The sequence below is a fragment of the Balaenoptera acutorostrata genome, chromosome 16, assembly GCF_949987535.1.
Source record: "Balaenoptera acutorostrata chromosome 16, mBalAcu1.1, whole genome shotgun sequence".
In the NCBI taxonomy this organism is placed as follows: domain Eukaryota; kingdom Metazoa; phylum Chordata; class Mammalia; order Artiodactyla; family Balaenopteridae; genus Balaenoptera; species Balaenoptera acutorostrata.
In genome coordinates, this window is record NC_080079.1 from 54,195,057 (window position 1) to 54,212,427 (window position 17,371).

General features: G+C 39.6%; 1 protein-coding gene across 10 annotated transcripts in view; it reads right to left on the reverse strand.

Annotated features, from left to right (window-relative positions):
- Nucleotides 1-17,371, reverse strand: part of NRG3 (neuregulin 3) — a 1,099,553-nt gene that overhangs the window by 252,536 nt on the left and 829,646 nt on the right. For all 10 annotated transcript variants that reach the window (XR_009005576.1, XM_007177918.2, XM_057530336.1 and 7 more), the window contains exon 3: nt 12,336-12,409. Coding sequence is in view for 9 of the 10 variants with exons in the window: in XM_007177918.2 (XP_007177980.2) it covers nt 12,336-12,409 (74 nt within the window). In the remaining variant the exon portion in view is untranslated. The remainder of the gene's footprint in view (nt 1-12,335; nt 12,410-17,371) is intronic.

Consider the following 17,371-nt stretch of genomic DNA (forward strand, 5'->3'; position numbering starts at 1 on the left):
CTCCATAGTTTTCTTCCTCTAGATATTACCTACTTAGTCTTGTTTGTATTGTTCAAAAATAAATGGGGATAGAAATAACTATTTTATCTTGTACTTGTCAGAGTTAAATGATAACCTATACAACATATGTGAGTGTACCTGGCAAAGTTTCTTGCATGAACCAGAATAGGTCCTTAATAAATGTTATTTATATCAGAATTGGCTTACATTATAGAAATGTTTGCGTTTTAAATTCCTCATTGTTCATTCTTAATTGAGGGGCAACATTTCCAGATTATCCACGAAACACTCCGATTGGGTCTGGAATGTGTTCCTAGACCACTGAGGTGGGCTATGCCCAATATCTGGAAACTTCCCACAGGCATAATTACAGAGCATTGCTGTGAAGACAAGAAACCAGGAAAAACTGAAAATTTGAAAACCTCCTCATGGTTTAAAACACAGAGGGGTATCAAGTGTTTATCTGCCAGATCAATTCCACATTAATTTTTACACCACCGCACTTTCTTAAAAGGACTGAAGTTTTCAAGATTCCAAAGAAAATGGAGACAATGGAGGTACCATCCAGTAAAACTGAATAGTTAACCTCTATTCATAAGGGAAGACTGAAAAGTTAAGAGAGCCAGAAATTTAGAAGATCCAGTGCCTGTTCTCAAAAGTTTATTATCATATAAAACAAATCATCAAAAATTCATTATAACTGCTCACAATTTCATCAAGTGCTTGTTGTGTGTTAGGAACTAGACTATGCACCTTGTACTGTATAGCTTAATACAGCATTCTATCCCAAACTGTACTAATTATGCACCCATCTTTTCACCTATTTTAAGTTGAATTTTTAAGCATACCACTAGCCATGATGGAGAATGCCTTGCCCTTAACTCCTCATGAAAAATCAATCAAGCAAACAATCAAAGGATAGAGACACAGATCTATCTAGATAAATACATAGATAAATAAAAACGCTCCTATTGCAACAAACATTCTAAAACCAACTTCTCTGTGTTACTTTGTCCTTGAAATGTCAGTTCCTTGGCTTAAAAATAAAAACACAAACACTTTATTGGTCCCTAAGAGAAAGTACTTGGAAAGCTAAAGGGTATAATCTGTAGATTCGAATTTAAATTCTTAGAAACTCAGTGATTTTGATGGGTTAATTAATTTCTCTGAATCTTAGTTTCCTCAACTATAGAATAACCCCAAGTAAGGGGTGGGTAATAAATGAGGACATAGAGATAGTGGCATAGACAATGTCTGCCATACAGTATGTGCTCATTCCATGAAAACGTCTCTGTTGGAATTAAAAATATGACCTTAGTATTAAGAGAAAACCCATAACCCTGTGTCTCTGATTATTGACAACAATGTGGTAGATTTTTATGCTTTTCTGTCTCATCTTTACAATTCACATTATGAGAGGCTATTTACAATTTGCATGTCCAATTTTTAAAACTAGATAAAAAATGAAAGAGTGATGGTAGTACCAAATTAGAAATGAAGATGGTAATAGCTCAAATCATTCCATTTCATGTTAGTTACACAAGAGTGAAATTGCTCTATCATGCTCTCTCAAAATAGCTCTCTCAAGGAAAGGAGGATGGGGGGTGTGCAGCTTGGTACAGCACTATATTGGTCATCTCCCAGCATCAGCATCATATAAAACACTTTCAAAATTAACAAGTAATTCTGCTATTTATCTCCAAAACATAACAGCTTCTGTGCACAGGATGTAAATAAATAGATGCATTTAGGAAAGGCTTACTAACATAGGGGAAAATCATTATTTTTTTTTTTCTGTATTTCGTAGACGGTAGTGATAACTCTCTAGTGATGCATGTAATGTTATTAGATGTGATTTAAATTTATCCAAAATGGAGTATGAGGAGGAAGCACAGAAAGCTATGAGCAAGGTAATCTCAGATGCCCTGTACACCCTTGGGTAAAGGCCAATTTAGTCTTGTGTTTACTGTTTCTTTGTTTTTAATCATCAGATACTCTTGGCAAAACTTTCCACCATTTTTCTTTCAATTCTTCTTATGCTCACTCAAAGTGTACCGCTTGGAAACTTCCAAATAAAAAGGCCATTGGAATACTCACTAAAGGTTATCTCCACATAGATTTTCAGTGAAAATGGCAATACTTTATGGATACTGGAAGAAAGCTACATCAACGTATCTCTGGTGTGGAGGTGCCATCCTCGTGCATAAGTAATTAGCCAAATATGACAAATATAGAAATAAACTGCAAAATACTGTGTATATAAAATTAAACTGTACTGAAGGCTGAACCTACTCAGGCTATCAACAGCTTGTGTGAGTAGTAAGAACCCTATTAAGATCCCTCAAATTGGAGAGGGTAGGGGAAGGGCAGTGGGGGAGGGGTGGAACCAAAGCACCCATCCTGAACTGAAGCCTCCCAGAGCAGGTAATCCATGGGCTACTCAACTTCCGGCTTACACCAACCACAGGTGTAGGTGCCCTCTAGGCAGGGAAGGAGAGCACTGCTAGGATTTTCTGTTCAGAGAGGTAGGTGTGGGCAGAGTGGAAGCCTCAAGGCAGGATTAAAGACCTAAATGTAAGGACGGATATTATAAAACTCTTAGAGGAAAACATAAGTAGAACACTCTCTGACATAAATCGAAACAATGTCTTTTTTGATCCACCTCCTAGAGTAATGAAAACAAAAACAAAAATTAACAAATGGGACCTAATGAAACTTAAAAGTTTTTGCACAGCAAAGGAAACCATAAACAAAACAAAAACAATCCACACAATGGGAGAAAATATTTGCAAACAAAGCAACCGACAAGGGATTAATCTCCAGAATATACAAACAACTCATGCAGCTCAGTATCAAAAAAACAAACAACCCAATCACAAAATGGGCAGAAGATCTAAACAGACATTTCTCCAAAGAACACATACAGACGGCCAAAAAGCACATGAAAAGATGTTCAACATCAGTAATTATTAGAGAAATGCAAATCAAAACTACAATGAGGTATCACCTCACACCTGTCAGAATGGCCATCATCAAAAAATCTACAAACAATAAATGCTGGAGAGGGTGTGGAGAAAAAGGAACCCTCTTACACTACTGATGGAAATGTAAATTGGTGCAACCATTATGGAGAATAGTGTGGAAGTTCCTTAAAAACCTAAATATAGAACTACCATATGATCCAGCAATCCCACTTCTGGGCATATATCTGGAGAAAAATCATAATTTGAAAAGATACCTGCACCCTAATGTTCACTGCAGCATTATTTACAATAGCCAAGACATGGAAGCAAACTAAATGTCCATCAACAGAGGAATGGATAGAGAAGACGTGGTAGGTACTTCCCTGGTGGCACAGTGGTTAAGAATCAGCCTGCCAATGCAAGGGACACGGGTTCAATCCCTGGTCCGGGAAGATCCCACATGCCATGGAGCAATTAAGCCCGTGCGCCACAACTACTGAGCCTGCACTCTACAGTCCATGAGCCACAATTGCTGAGCCTGTCTACCACAACTACTGAATCCCGTGCACCTATAGCCTGTGCTCCACAACAAGAGAAGCAACGACAACGAGAAGCCCATGCACTGAAAGGAAGAGTAACCCCTGCTCGCCACAGCTAGAGAAAGCCCACACGCAGCAACAAAGACCCAATGCAGCCAAAAACAAATAAATTAATTTTTTAAAAAAGATGTGGTACATATATACAATGGAATATTACTCAGCCATAAAAAAGAATGAAATAATGCCATGCACAGCAACATGGATGGACCTGGAGATTATCATATTAAGTGAGGTAAGTCAGAGAAAGACAAATACCATATGATATTACTTATATGTGGAATCTAATAAAAATGATACAAATGAACTTATTTACAAAACAGAAACAGACTCACACATCTTGAAATCAGACTTATGGTCACCAAAGTGGAAACGTGGAGGGAAGTGATAAATTAGGAGATCGGGATTAACATATACACACTGCTATATGTAAAATAGATAACTAATAAGGACCTACTGTATAGCACAGAGAACTCTACTCAATATTCTGTAATAACCCATATGGGAAAAGAATTTGAAAAGAATGGATATATACATATATATGACTGATTCACCTTGCTGTACACCTGAAACTAACACAACATTGTAAGTCAACTATATTCCAAGAAAAATTAAAAAAAAAAAAAACATAACAGAGAACATCACCACAGGACACGCTCACTTACACCGTGGTAGGACTCCCTCACCCACCTGCCTTGGAGACCGCCCTGTTCTGCCAGGGACCCATACATAATGTCTCAGCAGATACCTCAAACTCCAATACAGCAGAGTCTGAAGTGTCACACAGAAAAATAATGATGTTCAAAGGAAGGGGACCAATAAGAGGCATCATAATGATGATAACTCTATGGGAAAGAGCTACTGTAAACTTTTGAGACTGTCTTTTCATTTTTCATATTTAGACTGCATAACTTATGGGGTTCAAATTCCAGCCCTACCACTTACTTAAAGTGTATCCTTGAGCAAACAGTTTTACTTATCTTTGTCTCAGTTTCTTCATCATTAAAATGGGGGGTTTTATTATATATACTTCAAAGGGCCATCTGAGGATTATCTGAAAAATGGTTAGAACAGTGCCTGGCATGTAGATGCATCAAAAAGTGTTTGTTATTATTATCATTCTTTTAATAAGTAGTTAATAAATATGTATTGTAGAAAATTAGAAAAATAGAGAAAAATGTTGACAAGAAAAATTATGTATAATCTTACCACATTCTGCAATGCATGGCTTACAAATTATTTTTTAAAGAACATATATTAAATGTAAACATACATATTTTCCAAATTTGGGTGACTATATATTCCACATAAAAATTACAAAACAGTTGGAATGCTATGACCTAAAATGATTATTAGTGGTAAACTCTGAGTGATATGATGAGAAATTTTTTCTTTCTTGTAAATAATTAATCTTCCTACTGTTCTAGAAATGGTGTGCATTTGCATGTTTAATTGGTAAAAGTTAGGTTAGCGATCAAATGTCTAAAAACAGCATAGATCTGACAGAATTGATGGACTTTGTAAGATTCAAAGAGGCATGATCAAAAGCTGATAATTCTGTTACTCTTCTTTCAAGGCCAGAAAAAGGGTATTAAGAATTGCAAATTTTACATATTAATACATTCTACTAACAATGCTTTTATGGCTACTGGAGGGCAGAGTAATGTAGGGGACTTAAGTATTCTGAGTAGATTTCAGTCTGGAAGACATCCCCTCTCATCAGAAAGGATTAATGGACCAAGAGCAAGTGGTTATTAGTTTATGCTTCATGCCCTCAAGAACCTTCTGTTTCTCCACCTAACTTATTAATGGAAATTTCCTGCCCAGGACCATGTAGCCCATCTCCATAGAGAATCATTCACACTTTAGTACACATGATACTTGTAAAGTTGGGCAGTGTGCAGCCTGTGCAACAGTACACAGCCACAGCACCCCATGTGAAAAACTCACTGCCATGCTCCTGCCTAGATAAACCTTTCCTTCCACTTCATGTGAATTTTTATTGTCCCCCATTTTGATGATAGTTCCTTAAACTGTCTGGTCTTTTATGTGTGTTATTTGTACTTGTTTGTACAATTTTTTCTTGCCTCTATGCAACTGAAGATATTTGAGGTCAGATAATATGTCTCATGCAGCAATACCATGTAGTTATAAAGGCAATAATAACAGTTAAGATAAAAAATAATGATAATACTAGATAACTTTTATTGAGTTCTCACCATGTGTCAAGCACAAACTACTCTGAATAGATTATTTTATTTAATCCTAACAATAGCTGTCTGCAGTAGAGACAATTAATATTTTATTTTATAAAGAAGAAAACCAGGATCCATCAAGGTTAAGCAACTTGTCCCATGTCAAACTATTAGTAAGAGTTGAATGAGTGAATGAAAAAAACATTTTAATGTCTTATAGACAGCACATTCTTTGGAGCCTATAATTCAATTTAATTAAATGCAGTTTTCTAGACTATGAGTTTATTGATGGTAGGATCCTTAATTACTACTGTTTGAATCCACAGCATGGTATACTTTATATGTGCTTAATTATTTAGGGGATAAGTGAGTGAATGAATAAAAAGATTATTTCAGCTGTGCATTTGACCCCACTTGTGAATGGCTTGCAGGGACAGCCTGCTTGGTACTGAGGGTTGTTTTCTTCTTTTAACCAGGGTGCCTGGAGGATTCTTCTACAGATAAAGAAACTGAGGCTCAATTGCACTGTGATTCACCGAAGGCCACACTGCTAAGAGCAAGTGGTCACAGGATTAGAATCAAGATCTTTTAACTCTTGATTCAGAGGACCTTTCCTTATACCCTTCCATCTAGTAGTTGTCACACTGCACACTTTTCCATATACTACATGAAATCGGGAAAGGCAAAAGGGTGGAACATGGGTCTCTTTGGGAAACTCCCCACTGATACCCTTCAAGGAAACCTCTGCAACTGCTTAGCCAACTCCTGCCTGGGCTCCCAGGCCCCACATTGGTTCTTGGAGGCTCTCCCAAGTTTCCCTCTCCCTCACTGTGCCATGTGTGGCAAAGAAGCACCACTCAGCCCTGGGCTGACTGGTTTGGACACTGGGTAAGTGATGATCCAATTTGCTTCCTGGTACACAGGGAAGGAGACCAATAGTGCTCAGACCTGATGAGTCAGTTGTTCCTGCAAACCATTCCGAAGTGGGCTCTGTGAACTGGTTCACTGCTTGGTGTTCCCTCTGTGGCTAGAACCACATGTCATGGCAAATTTACTTTTTGGATCTGCAAAGTGATTATTCCTGAGAATCTGGGGTACACAAGCCCAGTTTGGAGTGATGGAAAGTCTAAAAACTCCTATCATATTTTTTGCTAGCCTTCATCTGAATCGTATCCTGACAGGCTGCTGGCATCTTACAGGGCACTTTGAGAGAACAGCCTGGTTTCTAAGATCCAAAGAAACCAAAGTATGAATGTAAGACAGTACTGTTAAAGTTACCAGGTTAAAACCAAGATGGAGTCACTCATGCTAAGTCTCATATCAGCAAACAAAAACTTAACTAAGTTTCTGTGCTTGGCTCTCCCAGAAAAGAAAGGCTTAGCTTAACCAACAAGTGCTTGCCTGCTCAGCACAAGTTACCTGACTTTCCTTTGCTCCACATAAGTGGTGTAACCTTGCTTTAACCAATAAGCAAACACCCAGTTTAACTTCCTTGTTCTTGGTCACTTTGGTCTTTAAGAATCTCTCATCTTATACAGTTCTTCAGAGCTCCTTTCTATCTGCTGGATTGGATGCTGCCTGATTCATGAATTGCTGAATAAAAGTCTACTAGATCAGTAAACTGTCTGTGGAAAATTTTCTTTTAATGGTTTATATAGACTTTTAATGGTTTATATAGAAGTCAGCCTCCATCCTCCCATGGGGAGGAGCAGATGACACTGAGAGTTTAAGCTGTATAAGCCCTGTGCCAAACCTGGGGCTTGCAGACTTATCAGCTCCCTCCAGCCCTGGGGAGACTGGGTATTAGATGCTGATGTGGAGAGGAAGGCACAGTGAGGACCGGCAATGGCTACCACTGGCTGTGTGTCAGGAAAAGGACCCTCACTGCAGATGGGTGTCTTTTCCACCCTGTACCATTCTTTGATTCTCCTCTTAATCCATTCTCTGGAGCTGCTCTCAGGCTTTCATTGGCCAAGGATGAGATCAGGATCTTGCTGATAACTCAGGTTGGCACGTGCACTGAAGCGGGGAGACCCAGGACAATATCTGCCTGAAACCTTAGCCAGTTCATGGTTCTTCAGTTCCATCTAGCGCTGCCTTAAGGTTAGAGATGGTACCTGACCTGGGTGGGTACTGGAGATAAGAGAAAACAGGAGTCTACAGGTTGATCCTGCGCTTGTGAGGAAAATGGATTTGTTCCAAAGCAATTACATTAGAAATCATCAAGCAGATGATGGCGCTTCCTGGCTATCCATGTGTTGGCAGCAGTAGGAAGCAGGGTACAGGTATAAGCTCTTCAGGAATTCTAGATTAGCTGGTCCTGGCTCCTCCACAGCAGGTCATGTCCTCTTGATCTTGATGAAAGTCTGCTCCTCTCACTGTCTTTCTTCTGAACCCCTGCTTATTCATCCTTGTGATTGGAATGTGGCTTCCATACACTGGGTCCATATGAGGTTTTGAGTAATCTGACAATGCATTATACTTTTTCGAAAACTAACATCAAGACATTGTATAAGTTTGATTCTTATGTGTATACAAGTCTTCCTGAGTAGAGCTGACTACAGGTTCTTTGTAAGTTTTTGGAATAACAGGTCTGAAGACCCAGCCTGGGGCCACAGTGCAAACACTGGTCCTATCAGCCATTGAGTTTCTCACAGTGACATCCTGGCTTTGCTTCCCTAAATGCATGTAACTTGAGGTTATTATTATTATTATTATAAATTAATTGACAAAGGTGCACATTTCTGATCAACTCTGCATCGCCTGGGGGAGAATAAAACAGCAGAGACTTCTACCCCTTGTTCCTTAGGATTTCACTAAACAGACCATGCAGTCAGAAAATGGGGAGAGAAGAAGGGAGAGAGAGAAGAAAAGGGAGAGAGGAGGAAAAGCAGAGGGAGGGTGTTGGAGGGATGCTTATTTCCAGAGCAGAGTCATTCCAAGGTACCATGAGCAGCAAATTAAACGATCCTTCAGCAAGAATTTTGACAAGGAAATTTCATTAGGGATTTACATCTCTATGGGAGCTCAAGTTGCTGCATTCAGATATGAAAATTGTGCAAATATTGTTCCTTAGAATAATGTTTGCTGCAGGTCATTGAGTTTCAGTCAATGAAATTTAGAGTGATAAATGTCATATTGAAAATAACTAGAGGAAGGAGGGGCCTAGGAAAGGAAGGAAAGAGCCCTGCAGTTGGGAACTCAGGTCCCAAAGTCATGTGGATTGGAAGTTAGACTTCAGCATTAACTAGCTGTGGGACCTTGAGCAAGTTTATTTAATATCTCCGAGGCCTAATTTCTTCATCTACAAAATGTGGTCAATTGCCAGTAACTCTGTTGGACTGTGATGGTGAGGGTTTAATGAGATGATCCAAGTAAAGTCCTTTGGCCCAGGGCCTGACACATGTAAACTCTGAACACATATTAGTATGACTACAATGATGAGCAAGGAAGTAGGCTAATGTTTACCTGGAACTGACCTCCTGTCAATCATGGTGATAGATGCCTATAGGTATTATTATTATTGGCATTATACAGATGACAAGCCTGAGGCTCAGGGGCTTAATAAATCTGCCAAGATCACAAAGGAATAAATGTTTCCACCAGAATCATGCCCATGCTTATGTGTCTACATGTTTTTCTCCCTCACTAGCCTTGGGGGCCTTAGAGCCTAAATCCTGTTTGTACACTTCTGTACTAACAGAATCTGACCAATTATAGATGGTGGGTGCTCAGAAAATATTTGGGGAAGGAATTAATGATTGCATAAGTAAATAGATGCACGCATGGATGAATGGGAAATAAACGCTTTTCCCATTGAAACTGCGTCACAGGGACCCATCCATAGGTTTCTCAATGTTTTGTTTTGTTTTTTCAATTTCAAGGTGTATGGTCAGGACACTCAAGATGGCTGTTCTCTGTACATCCCCTGCTCGACTAGTGCCTGCTTCACCTATACCCTACTCACCTGTCTGACGTTCTTACATCCTTGCCCCAGGCTCCAGCTAATGACTGTCCTAGCTCTAGATCAGAACATCTCCACTCTGATAGCTTATCAAAGGGGCAGTGAGGAGCAGCCTGCCCCTCTGCTGGTTTCCCTGGTAACCAATGAGCCGACCTGATGTTAATTCCCCCTGTAACTGGTAACCCTCCCCCCAACCCCAGCAAAGCCCGCCACCATGTTCTGCCCGCCATCTGCCACAGATGGTGGGGTGCTGCTCCAGGACCTTGCTTCAGACGTGTAAGCTTCCTCATCCATTAAACCACTGCTGTCTCTTGCTGACTCTGGGCTCTTTCTTTGGTGTTGAAGCTGGGCAAGCACAGGGCTTGCAGGCCTGTGTAGTGCAGCCCAACACAAGGCATTCTGGCATTTTGATTCACGTAATGATATGTCATTTTACAGAAAACAGGAGAAAAAGGAAAATTTTTCATATACTTCTATAACCCCAATACTTAAAAGTTCCCTTTTAGCATTTTAGTGTATTTTTTTTCCACCTTTGGACCAAAGAAAGTTCTTATTGCAATCTTACATGAAAATAATTGTCTAACTTGCTGTTTCACTTAATAGGACTAGTTCATACAGCTCTTATTTTGATAATTTACTGGAACATGATCGACGTGGCATATAATGTTCTACTTAAACATAATCTTGTTTTTTAGAATGTGTCTATTTTTTCACCGTGATAAGTATTGCTGAACTAAATATTTTTGTGTATGTGAGGCCAAGGTTTTCAGGGTTGGTGACTCTGACCACGGGATCATTTTTCTTTGAGGAGCACACAGTCCTTATAGTGGCCTCATTCTCAACTTTTGCAGTGATGGACTATCATATTCAGTTGAATGGCAAAGGTTTGATTAGACGAGTAAAGAAAGATTATTTTACCCATTTTGTACCATATGCAAGCCCTGTCCCAGTACCCGTACTGGACAGATATTCCACAGCTATATAGGAAAAGAGAAAGGAAGGAAGGAAGGAAGGACGGAAGGAAAGAATGGAGGGAGGGAGGGAGGGAGGGAAGGATGGAGAGAGGGAGGGAAGAAGGGAGGGGAAGGGAGGAAGCATAAAGGGATGCAAGAAAATAATAAAGAGAAGAAAAGGAAAGGGGACAATAAAAGGGAAGGAAAGAGAAAGAAAGAAGGGAAGGAAAAAAAACAAAGAGGGAAGCTAAGTATAATACATCAAAGTGAATAAAAAGAGAAAGAAATAAATCAGCAAACCCATTCTTCTTTGTAAGGTTTCTAGTATTCCACATTATACGTCTCTAGCCACAACCATACCTTTTAGACGTCAGCTTAGCAAGTGGCAAAAATCACAAGATAGGAAAGATTCAACACATTCTAGTAACTGCCCCCTACCTGGGAAACCCCTAGGGACCAGGGCCTCACATTTCAGAGAACACAGATCATGGCTAGCTTGGTTGCTGGCTTTTAGGCAACAATCACCTTTCTCTAGGAGAGCTAAATTTGCAAAAAAAAGAGGAGTGAACACTGTACAGTGGCAGCTTGCCTTGACAAGATAAAACACAAGCAAACTGAATTAAACAAAAATTTCCTTTTTAAAAAATATTACATTTACCCGAGGAAACATACCTAAAAATTCAAGGGGGAAATGAAAATATGCATTTTGAAAAGGTGTTGAAGGATGGCTAAACATGGTCATTATGCAGCGATGTGCACATTCACAGACAGGGCAACCTCTGGCTGTTGTCAATGCATGATATTTCACTAAAGTTTATGCTATGCATGTTTGGTATTCAGAAAACCAAAATATTGCCTTTACGATTTGGAAATGTCTGTCATTATCTTCACTGAACTAAACTTCTGATTCAACAAAAGTCCCCTTTTCCTTAGTGGCAATTCAATTGTAGCAGTCATTGAAAGAGCAGATTACTTACAGATAAAGTAAAAATCTCACGTTTGACCAGAATTGGGCATATTCGTATAGAACATTACTTTTTACTCTGTATAGAGACAGAAACTAATGAGTGACAATATTTTGTAGTGGCAAATTGTTTTCTTTCATGAATGGAAAATAAAATAATTTGTCATTGGTACAGTAATCACTGATACTGGAATAGTGTTGCTAAAAATGAGGCTTTCACAGTTGGTTTGAACAATTCTTACATAATTTTTTATGTGTATTTCCTTACTTTAGGAAGGTAAAGCGTTAATAGGTTTAATATTTTCACAAATTACCAACCAGTGGGTAAGAAGCAATACGATACTATAGTTCTCATAATACTCTTTTGGATAAATAATAAGGTCTTTTATGTTTCTATATTCTTGCTTTCATGATGGGGTGATAGTGGGGGAGTCTGAAAGCTAAGGGAGCAGGATTTGCTGCAGTTCCCAGCAGAGGGTAGTGGTAGAGATGAATCTGGAAACCAGGCCCCATCCCTGGAGAGGACCTACACCTGGACAGAGATAGTTCTGGACAAACTTTGAACGTGAGTGTCTGTCCTCAGCTCCCACCCTTGGCAGCATTCAGAGACACAAAACTGAGATACAGCCGTCAGTGAGTTAGCAACTGTGGATCAGAGTTTTATATTGTGTTAGAGACAGAAGAAAAACGCTTGACCTACTTGGATCCGATAAGATGGAATCAGTTTTCGGCAGAAATTGATCACAGCGGACTCCTTGGTAGCCTTCTTTGCACCTGAGAAAAGGGATAAACGACAAACATACGCATGTGTTTGTGAATGGTTCGCGATTTCAACAAGCCAAGTAGCCACCAATTATATCACCGTGAGAACAGTACATTCATGCTTTTGTATGGCTTGGTTCAGTCTGTTTCTAACATTGAGAGTAGGTGAATTTTAGTCATGTCTGTGTAAAAAAAACAGCACTACTTTGCTTTTATAGTTTTATAGGTAATATCTAATGAGCAAACTTAGTAGCAATTTAAGATGCCCCTCATAGCAGTATGAATAATGGTTACCCTCATAATTCTGCAGGATTCTTTATGCAACACACTGGTCTCTAAAAGACTGCAAATACCCTTTCAGAAAGCATCATATTGCAAGTGTTTTCCTAATAAAAAATCATTTTCTAACATAATTGATCAAATATTATCGTAGATTTGGGCTGTTTATTCTCCTTGCGTTTTACTAGTTTGTTCATTTGCTAATTTTACCTTTTTTTTTTTTTTTTTTTTTAACTTAGCAATTCTTCCAGTCAGTGCTGCCTAACTGCTGGGTCAGAAATAGCAGCATTTATTTCAGATCTGGCAAGATCTGAAAGGCATCTACCTCTATGTGCAAGAGCTCTGTGCATTTCCTTTAAACTCACATTTTTCTCTCCTCATTTTTCTCTTTTATATTCAGCAAACAGGTGCAAAGCGCGTACTTTCTGCGAGGCATTGTACAAGGCAACTTTCCTAAGGTGGGTGCAATTTGGAGGCAGGGAATCTGCCTGAAAGCCCCTGCCATGGGGCATATCGCTTCAGCCCTGCCAGTACACGGTCTTCTCACAGCTCGCTCAGTCAAGGCTGCTTGGCCGCCTCGGACAGCCCCGGCTCATCAGCTGGCAGTTCAAGGAACAAAATACAGCTGAGGTTCCACACACCTGCCTCCGAACAGTCTCTGTAAGCAGGGGGGTGGCATTCAGTATATCTGCTTGAAGCTTCATCTGTCATGCTCAAGTTAAGCAGGGACACATCCATTGTTGCTTGTGGAATGAATCTGTCCTACTTACTGAGGAGGAAATTGTGCTGCTGGCATAAAAATCAGATTGAAAAAACAATCCTCTGGCTGTTAGAAATCTACAAAATCAACAGAAGAAATCAAAGAGATCATTCTGTCAGAGATGGGAGCCGTGGATTCTTTCTTTAGAATATGTTTTGTTTTCTGAGTGTAATAAACACTTTATTAGATAAAGTCTATTGCAACTGGAGCAGTCACAGTGAAAGGCACCTAGGTAATTTTTCTGCCTTTCATTGTGAGCGGAATTGGAATACAGGTAATGGGGCAGGCTCTCTTTAGCACCTTTTTAAGCCTGGAATGCTGGAGTGTATTTGGCAATTTTCCCTATAGACTGAGAACAAAGACTTCTGACATATGGACACCCCAAATACCCAACAGGCTATTGAGAGAATTTGTTTAAGGTTATTTTCATAACCTTTTTAAAAATTCATTTATTGCACTTGAAATAAAGCAGGCATATCACTGGTTCGATAATGGTACAAAGTCAGAAAATACTTAAGACTGAAGCACATTTGTGAGGAAGAAATAAATTCCTGTTCTCTGAAAGCTGCCCTAACACTGTTAGTTTGCCTTTATTCAAAATTACGTGAACCACAGTGTTTTGGTTTTCATTTTCTTGTAATGATGACTTAGGTGCTGGGCATGTGCCGTAGCATGCATTTACTCCTGAGGTTTTTATTTCCAACATATGTGTGGGATTTTAAGCACACTTCACTCTTTGTATCTTCATTTAATATGAAAATGGTATCCTAGGGAGATAGCTGCTTTTTAGGGGAAGTGCTTTTGTTATGTTTTGCTTTTTAAGGGGTTTTTATCACTTAAAATGCATTATTCCGTTTGTGTGTGGAGAAGAAAACAAGGAAAGATGTTTGAAATTTTTCTAGTCTTCAACTGATTTTCCATGACTTGGAGCCCACTCTGAAGTGTTCAGGCCTCATGGAGTATCAGGAAAATTGCACAGTGCGTGCCTTCATCCTGCCTTCACACCTGTGTGCTGGTATGAAGATAATAAAGTGTGATGATGTTGGAGCAGCTCGGCCCAGGCTAGGAAACCCGCCGAGGGCTGTGACTGGATATGCAGCAAAGCCCTGCTCCTTTGTTAAGGTGGCCACGTCCCTGCTAATTGGTGCTGGATTTTAAGAATGACAAACTTAAATTTCCACTTAAAAATCACACGTCACCTTGATAAGTTCAAATCCATCCAAATTTGAAGACAAAATGTGGCCAGCAGGTAAAGCCAATGAGGTGGATTGAATTTATGACACTGTTAAAGACATAAAGCAAAGGAAAAAATGTCTTAAGATTCACTTCTGTTGCACAGATTGAGTTTGGCAGACCTTCTGACAGTGTGATAAACAGCATGTCTTTTGAGAAATATCATTGCATGTTTGTTTTGGTTTTTGTGAGTTGAGGGGGGATTTTGAGACTGTTTTTTAAGATTTTTTGTTTTCTGAGAGATACAGGTATATGAACAAGAGAAATTCATGTAATAGAAAGTTCTTTCTGCTTGTTCATCTTAATAAAGCATAACAGAATTAGTGACATTTTACAAGTACACGTGTAATCTTTAGTGGTAAATACACATTTGGAAAAAAAAGCACAAATCTTGCCTTAACCAGGTTAAATACTCTATTATTTTTCTACTCTGCATTGCTTCAAAGCTCCACTGAATTCATCTACTGCCTGTTCTCTGAATTTATTTATCCTTGAGAAGGCTTGCAACACAGAAATTTTATTAAAAATATCAATGTTCCCTGGTGGTCTTACAGGTAAGTTTTGCTTCTACAACTAGATGGCCAAAGAGCAGGATTAGAATAGAAAAGGCAGCCACGGTTTATAAAGAGTCGGGTAAAGAAAATGGGAGAAGCGTTATCGACAGCGGAACAACCACAAAGTAAATTCAGTCTGCAAGAGCTAAGAATTTTATTTTGAAAAAAAAAATTAGTCTTAAATTCTGTGTGTTCACCTACTCTGAGATGAAGGACTTGTCACTTCAGAAATCATGATTGTGTTGTGTGTTTTGTTTATTTACAAATTTAAAAGGCAGTGGGGGGCTTCCCTGGTGGCGCAGTGGTTGAGAATCTGCCTGCCAATGCAGGGGACGCGGGTTCAAGCCCTGGTCTGGGAAGATCCCGCATGCCACGGAGCAACTGGGCCCGTGAGCCACAACTACTGAGCCTGCGCCTCTGGAGCCTGTGCTCCGCAACAAGAGAGGCCGCCGATAGTGAGAGGCCCACGCACCGCTATGAAAAGTGGCCTCCGCTTGCTGCAACTAGAGAAAGCCCTTGTACAGGAAGGAAGGAAGGAAGGAAGGAAGGAAGGAAGGAAGGAAGGAAGGAAGGAAGGAAGGAAGGAAGGAAAGACATTTAAAAAAAAAAGGCAATGGGGAAGGGCATCATTGAGGAGACAATGTCCAAAGCAGGGTAGGGCGGATGAGGGGTTGAAGAGAGAACCGTGGTGTGGTAACCCTGAATAAGGGAAACTGGCCCTGGCAATGAAGTGGGGTCAGAAATTGCAGATTCTGAGCCCAGTTTAAGTGTCAGCAAAGTATCTCTCCTGGTGAGCCTCAGGGCCAAATCACGAACCACGCCCCTCCCTTTCTACAGGGATAGGGCCAGCTGTATAGTTTCAAATGCAGACCTCACTTTTTCTACTCCGTACATCCTTCTGATTCGGCCCTCATGCCCCTCCCACTTGTTCAGCTGTACCTAAAATAACAAGCCACCCCTTCTATTCATGTTTTCCCGTCTACATTATCCCTGAAGAAAAGCCCACTTTTAGAGAAAAGTTTTGAAAGGCAAATTCTTGGGCAAAAGAAAATAGAATAATACTGGCAAAGATAAGAAAATACAAAATGCATGATTGTCAGCTAGAAGCTAATACTTGATTTGTCTAGTGTGTTAAAGCAGAAGCAGTGAAGCTAGCACTCAGCCTGGATGTGGAGGACCCCCAAGGAAGAGACTTTTTAAATGGTCAGCTCATTTGCTGATGTTCCCACAGAAATGGGCATCCTTTGGCCAGCTAAAAGTGGCTTCCATGGCCATCAGCCCCCACTATTAACTTCAGACCATGCCCATCTCTTCTCTTACGATACTCACATGCTAATTTATTTATTTGAACTCATTTTATGAATAGCAACAAATTAGAGCTAATATTAATGACTTGGAGTGAAAATGAAAGAACTCTCACTTCTCACCAACAGCCTCCCTACATTTCCAGATTATTCTTCCATTTCTCCTGCTTCCTCCTGCAAGGAGAGCAAAGCAAAGCAAAGCAAAACAAAACAAAAACAAATAACACAAAAACTGTCCCACTGGGGGAACTATACTATCCATCCTCTCAATCCTCATCTGTTGATTCCCTGGTCATTTACTCATTACTGGAAGATGCGATCATTGCTTCATCTCCTTCTTCTCCATTGCTACTCTGTCTTCACTGCCACAGTCTCTGTTATCTACATGGATGCTCAGCCAACACAACATCTCTTATCACTTCTTCCTCAACTATATCAGAATGATTAACAGTGTTGAGTTTATAGCCTCACTTCTTCACTTAGTATTTGCATGGATATACTTTACGCAAACCTTTTAATATCCCTGTTCCCCACTTTAAACCCGAACAAAATGGGAATGATAGCAGGAAGGAGAAAAAATGAACAAGCACGCATGGTTGATATTACATACATGAATTTTGGCCATTTTTATGCTTAGGGACATTCTACCTCACATATTTGCAGAGATGCAGTTTACATAATTTACAGAGAGAAATATATGAAGGTTAGAAAAATGTTCAAATGTTTGCTTCAATCCTGGTGTAGGGCCTGGTCTCTGCATACATTTTAGAGAAAGTATACATGCTTCCTTCTTGGAAACTTGATTTTAGACATAAAATTTAAACTAGCAGAAATCAATTAACTT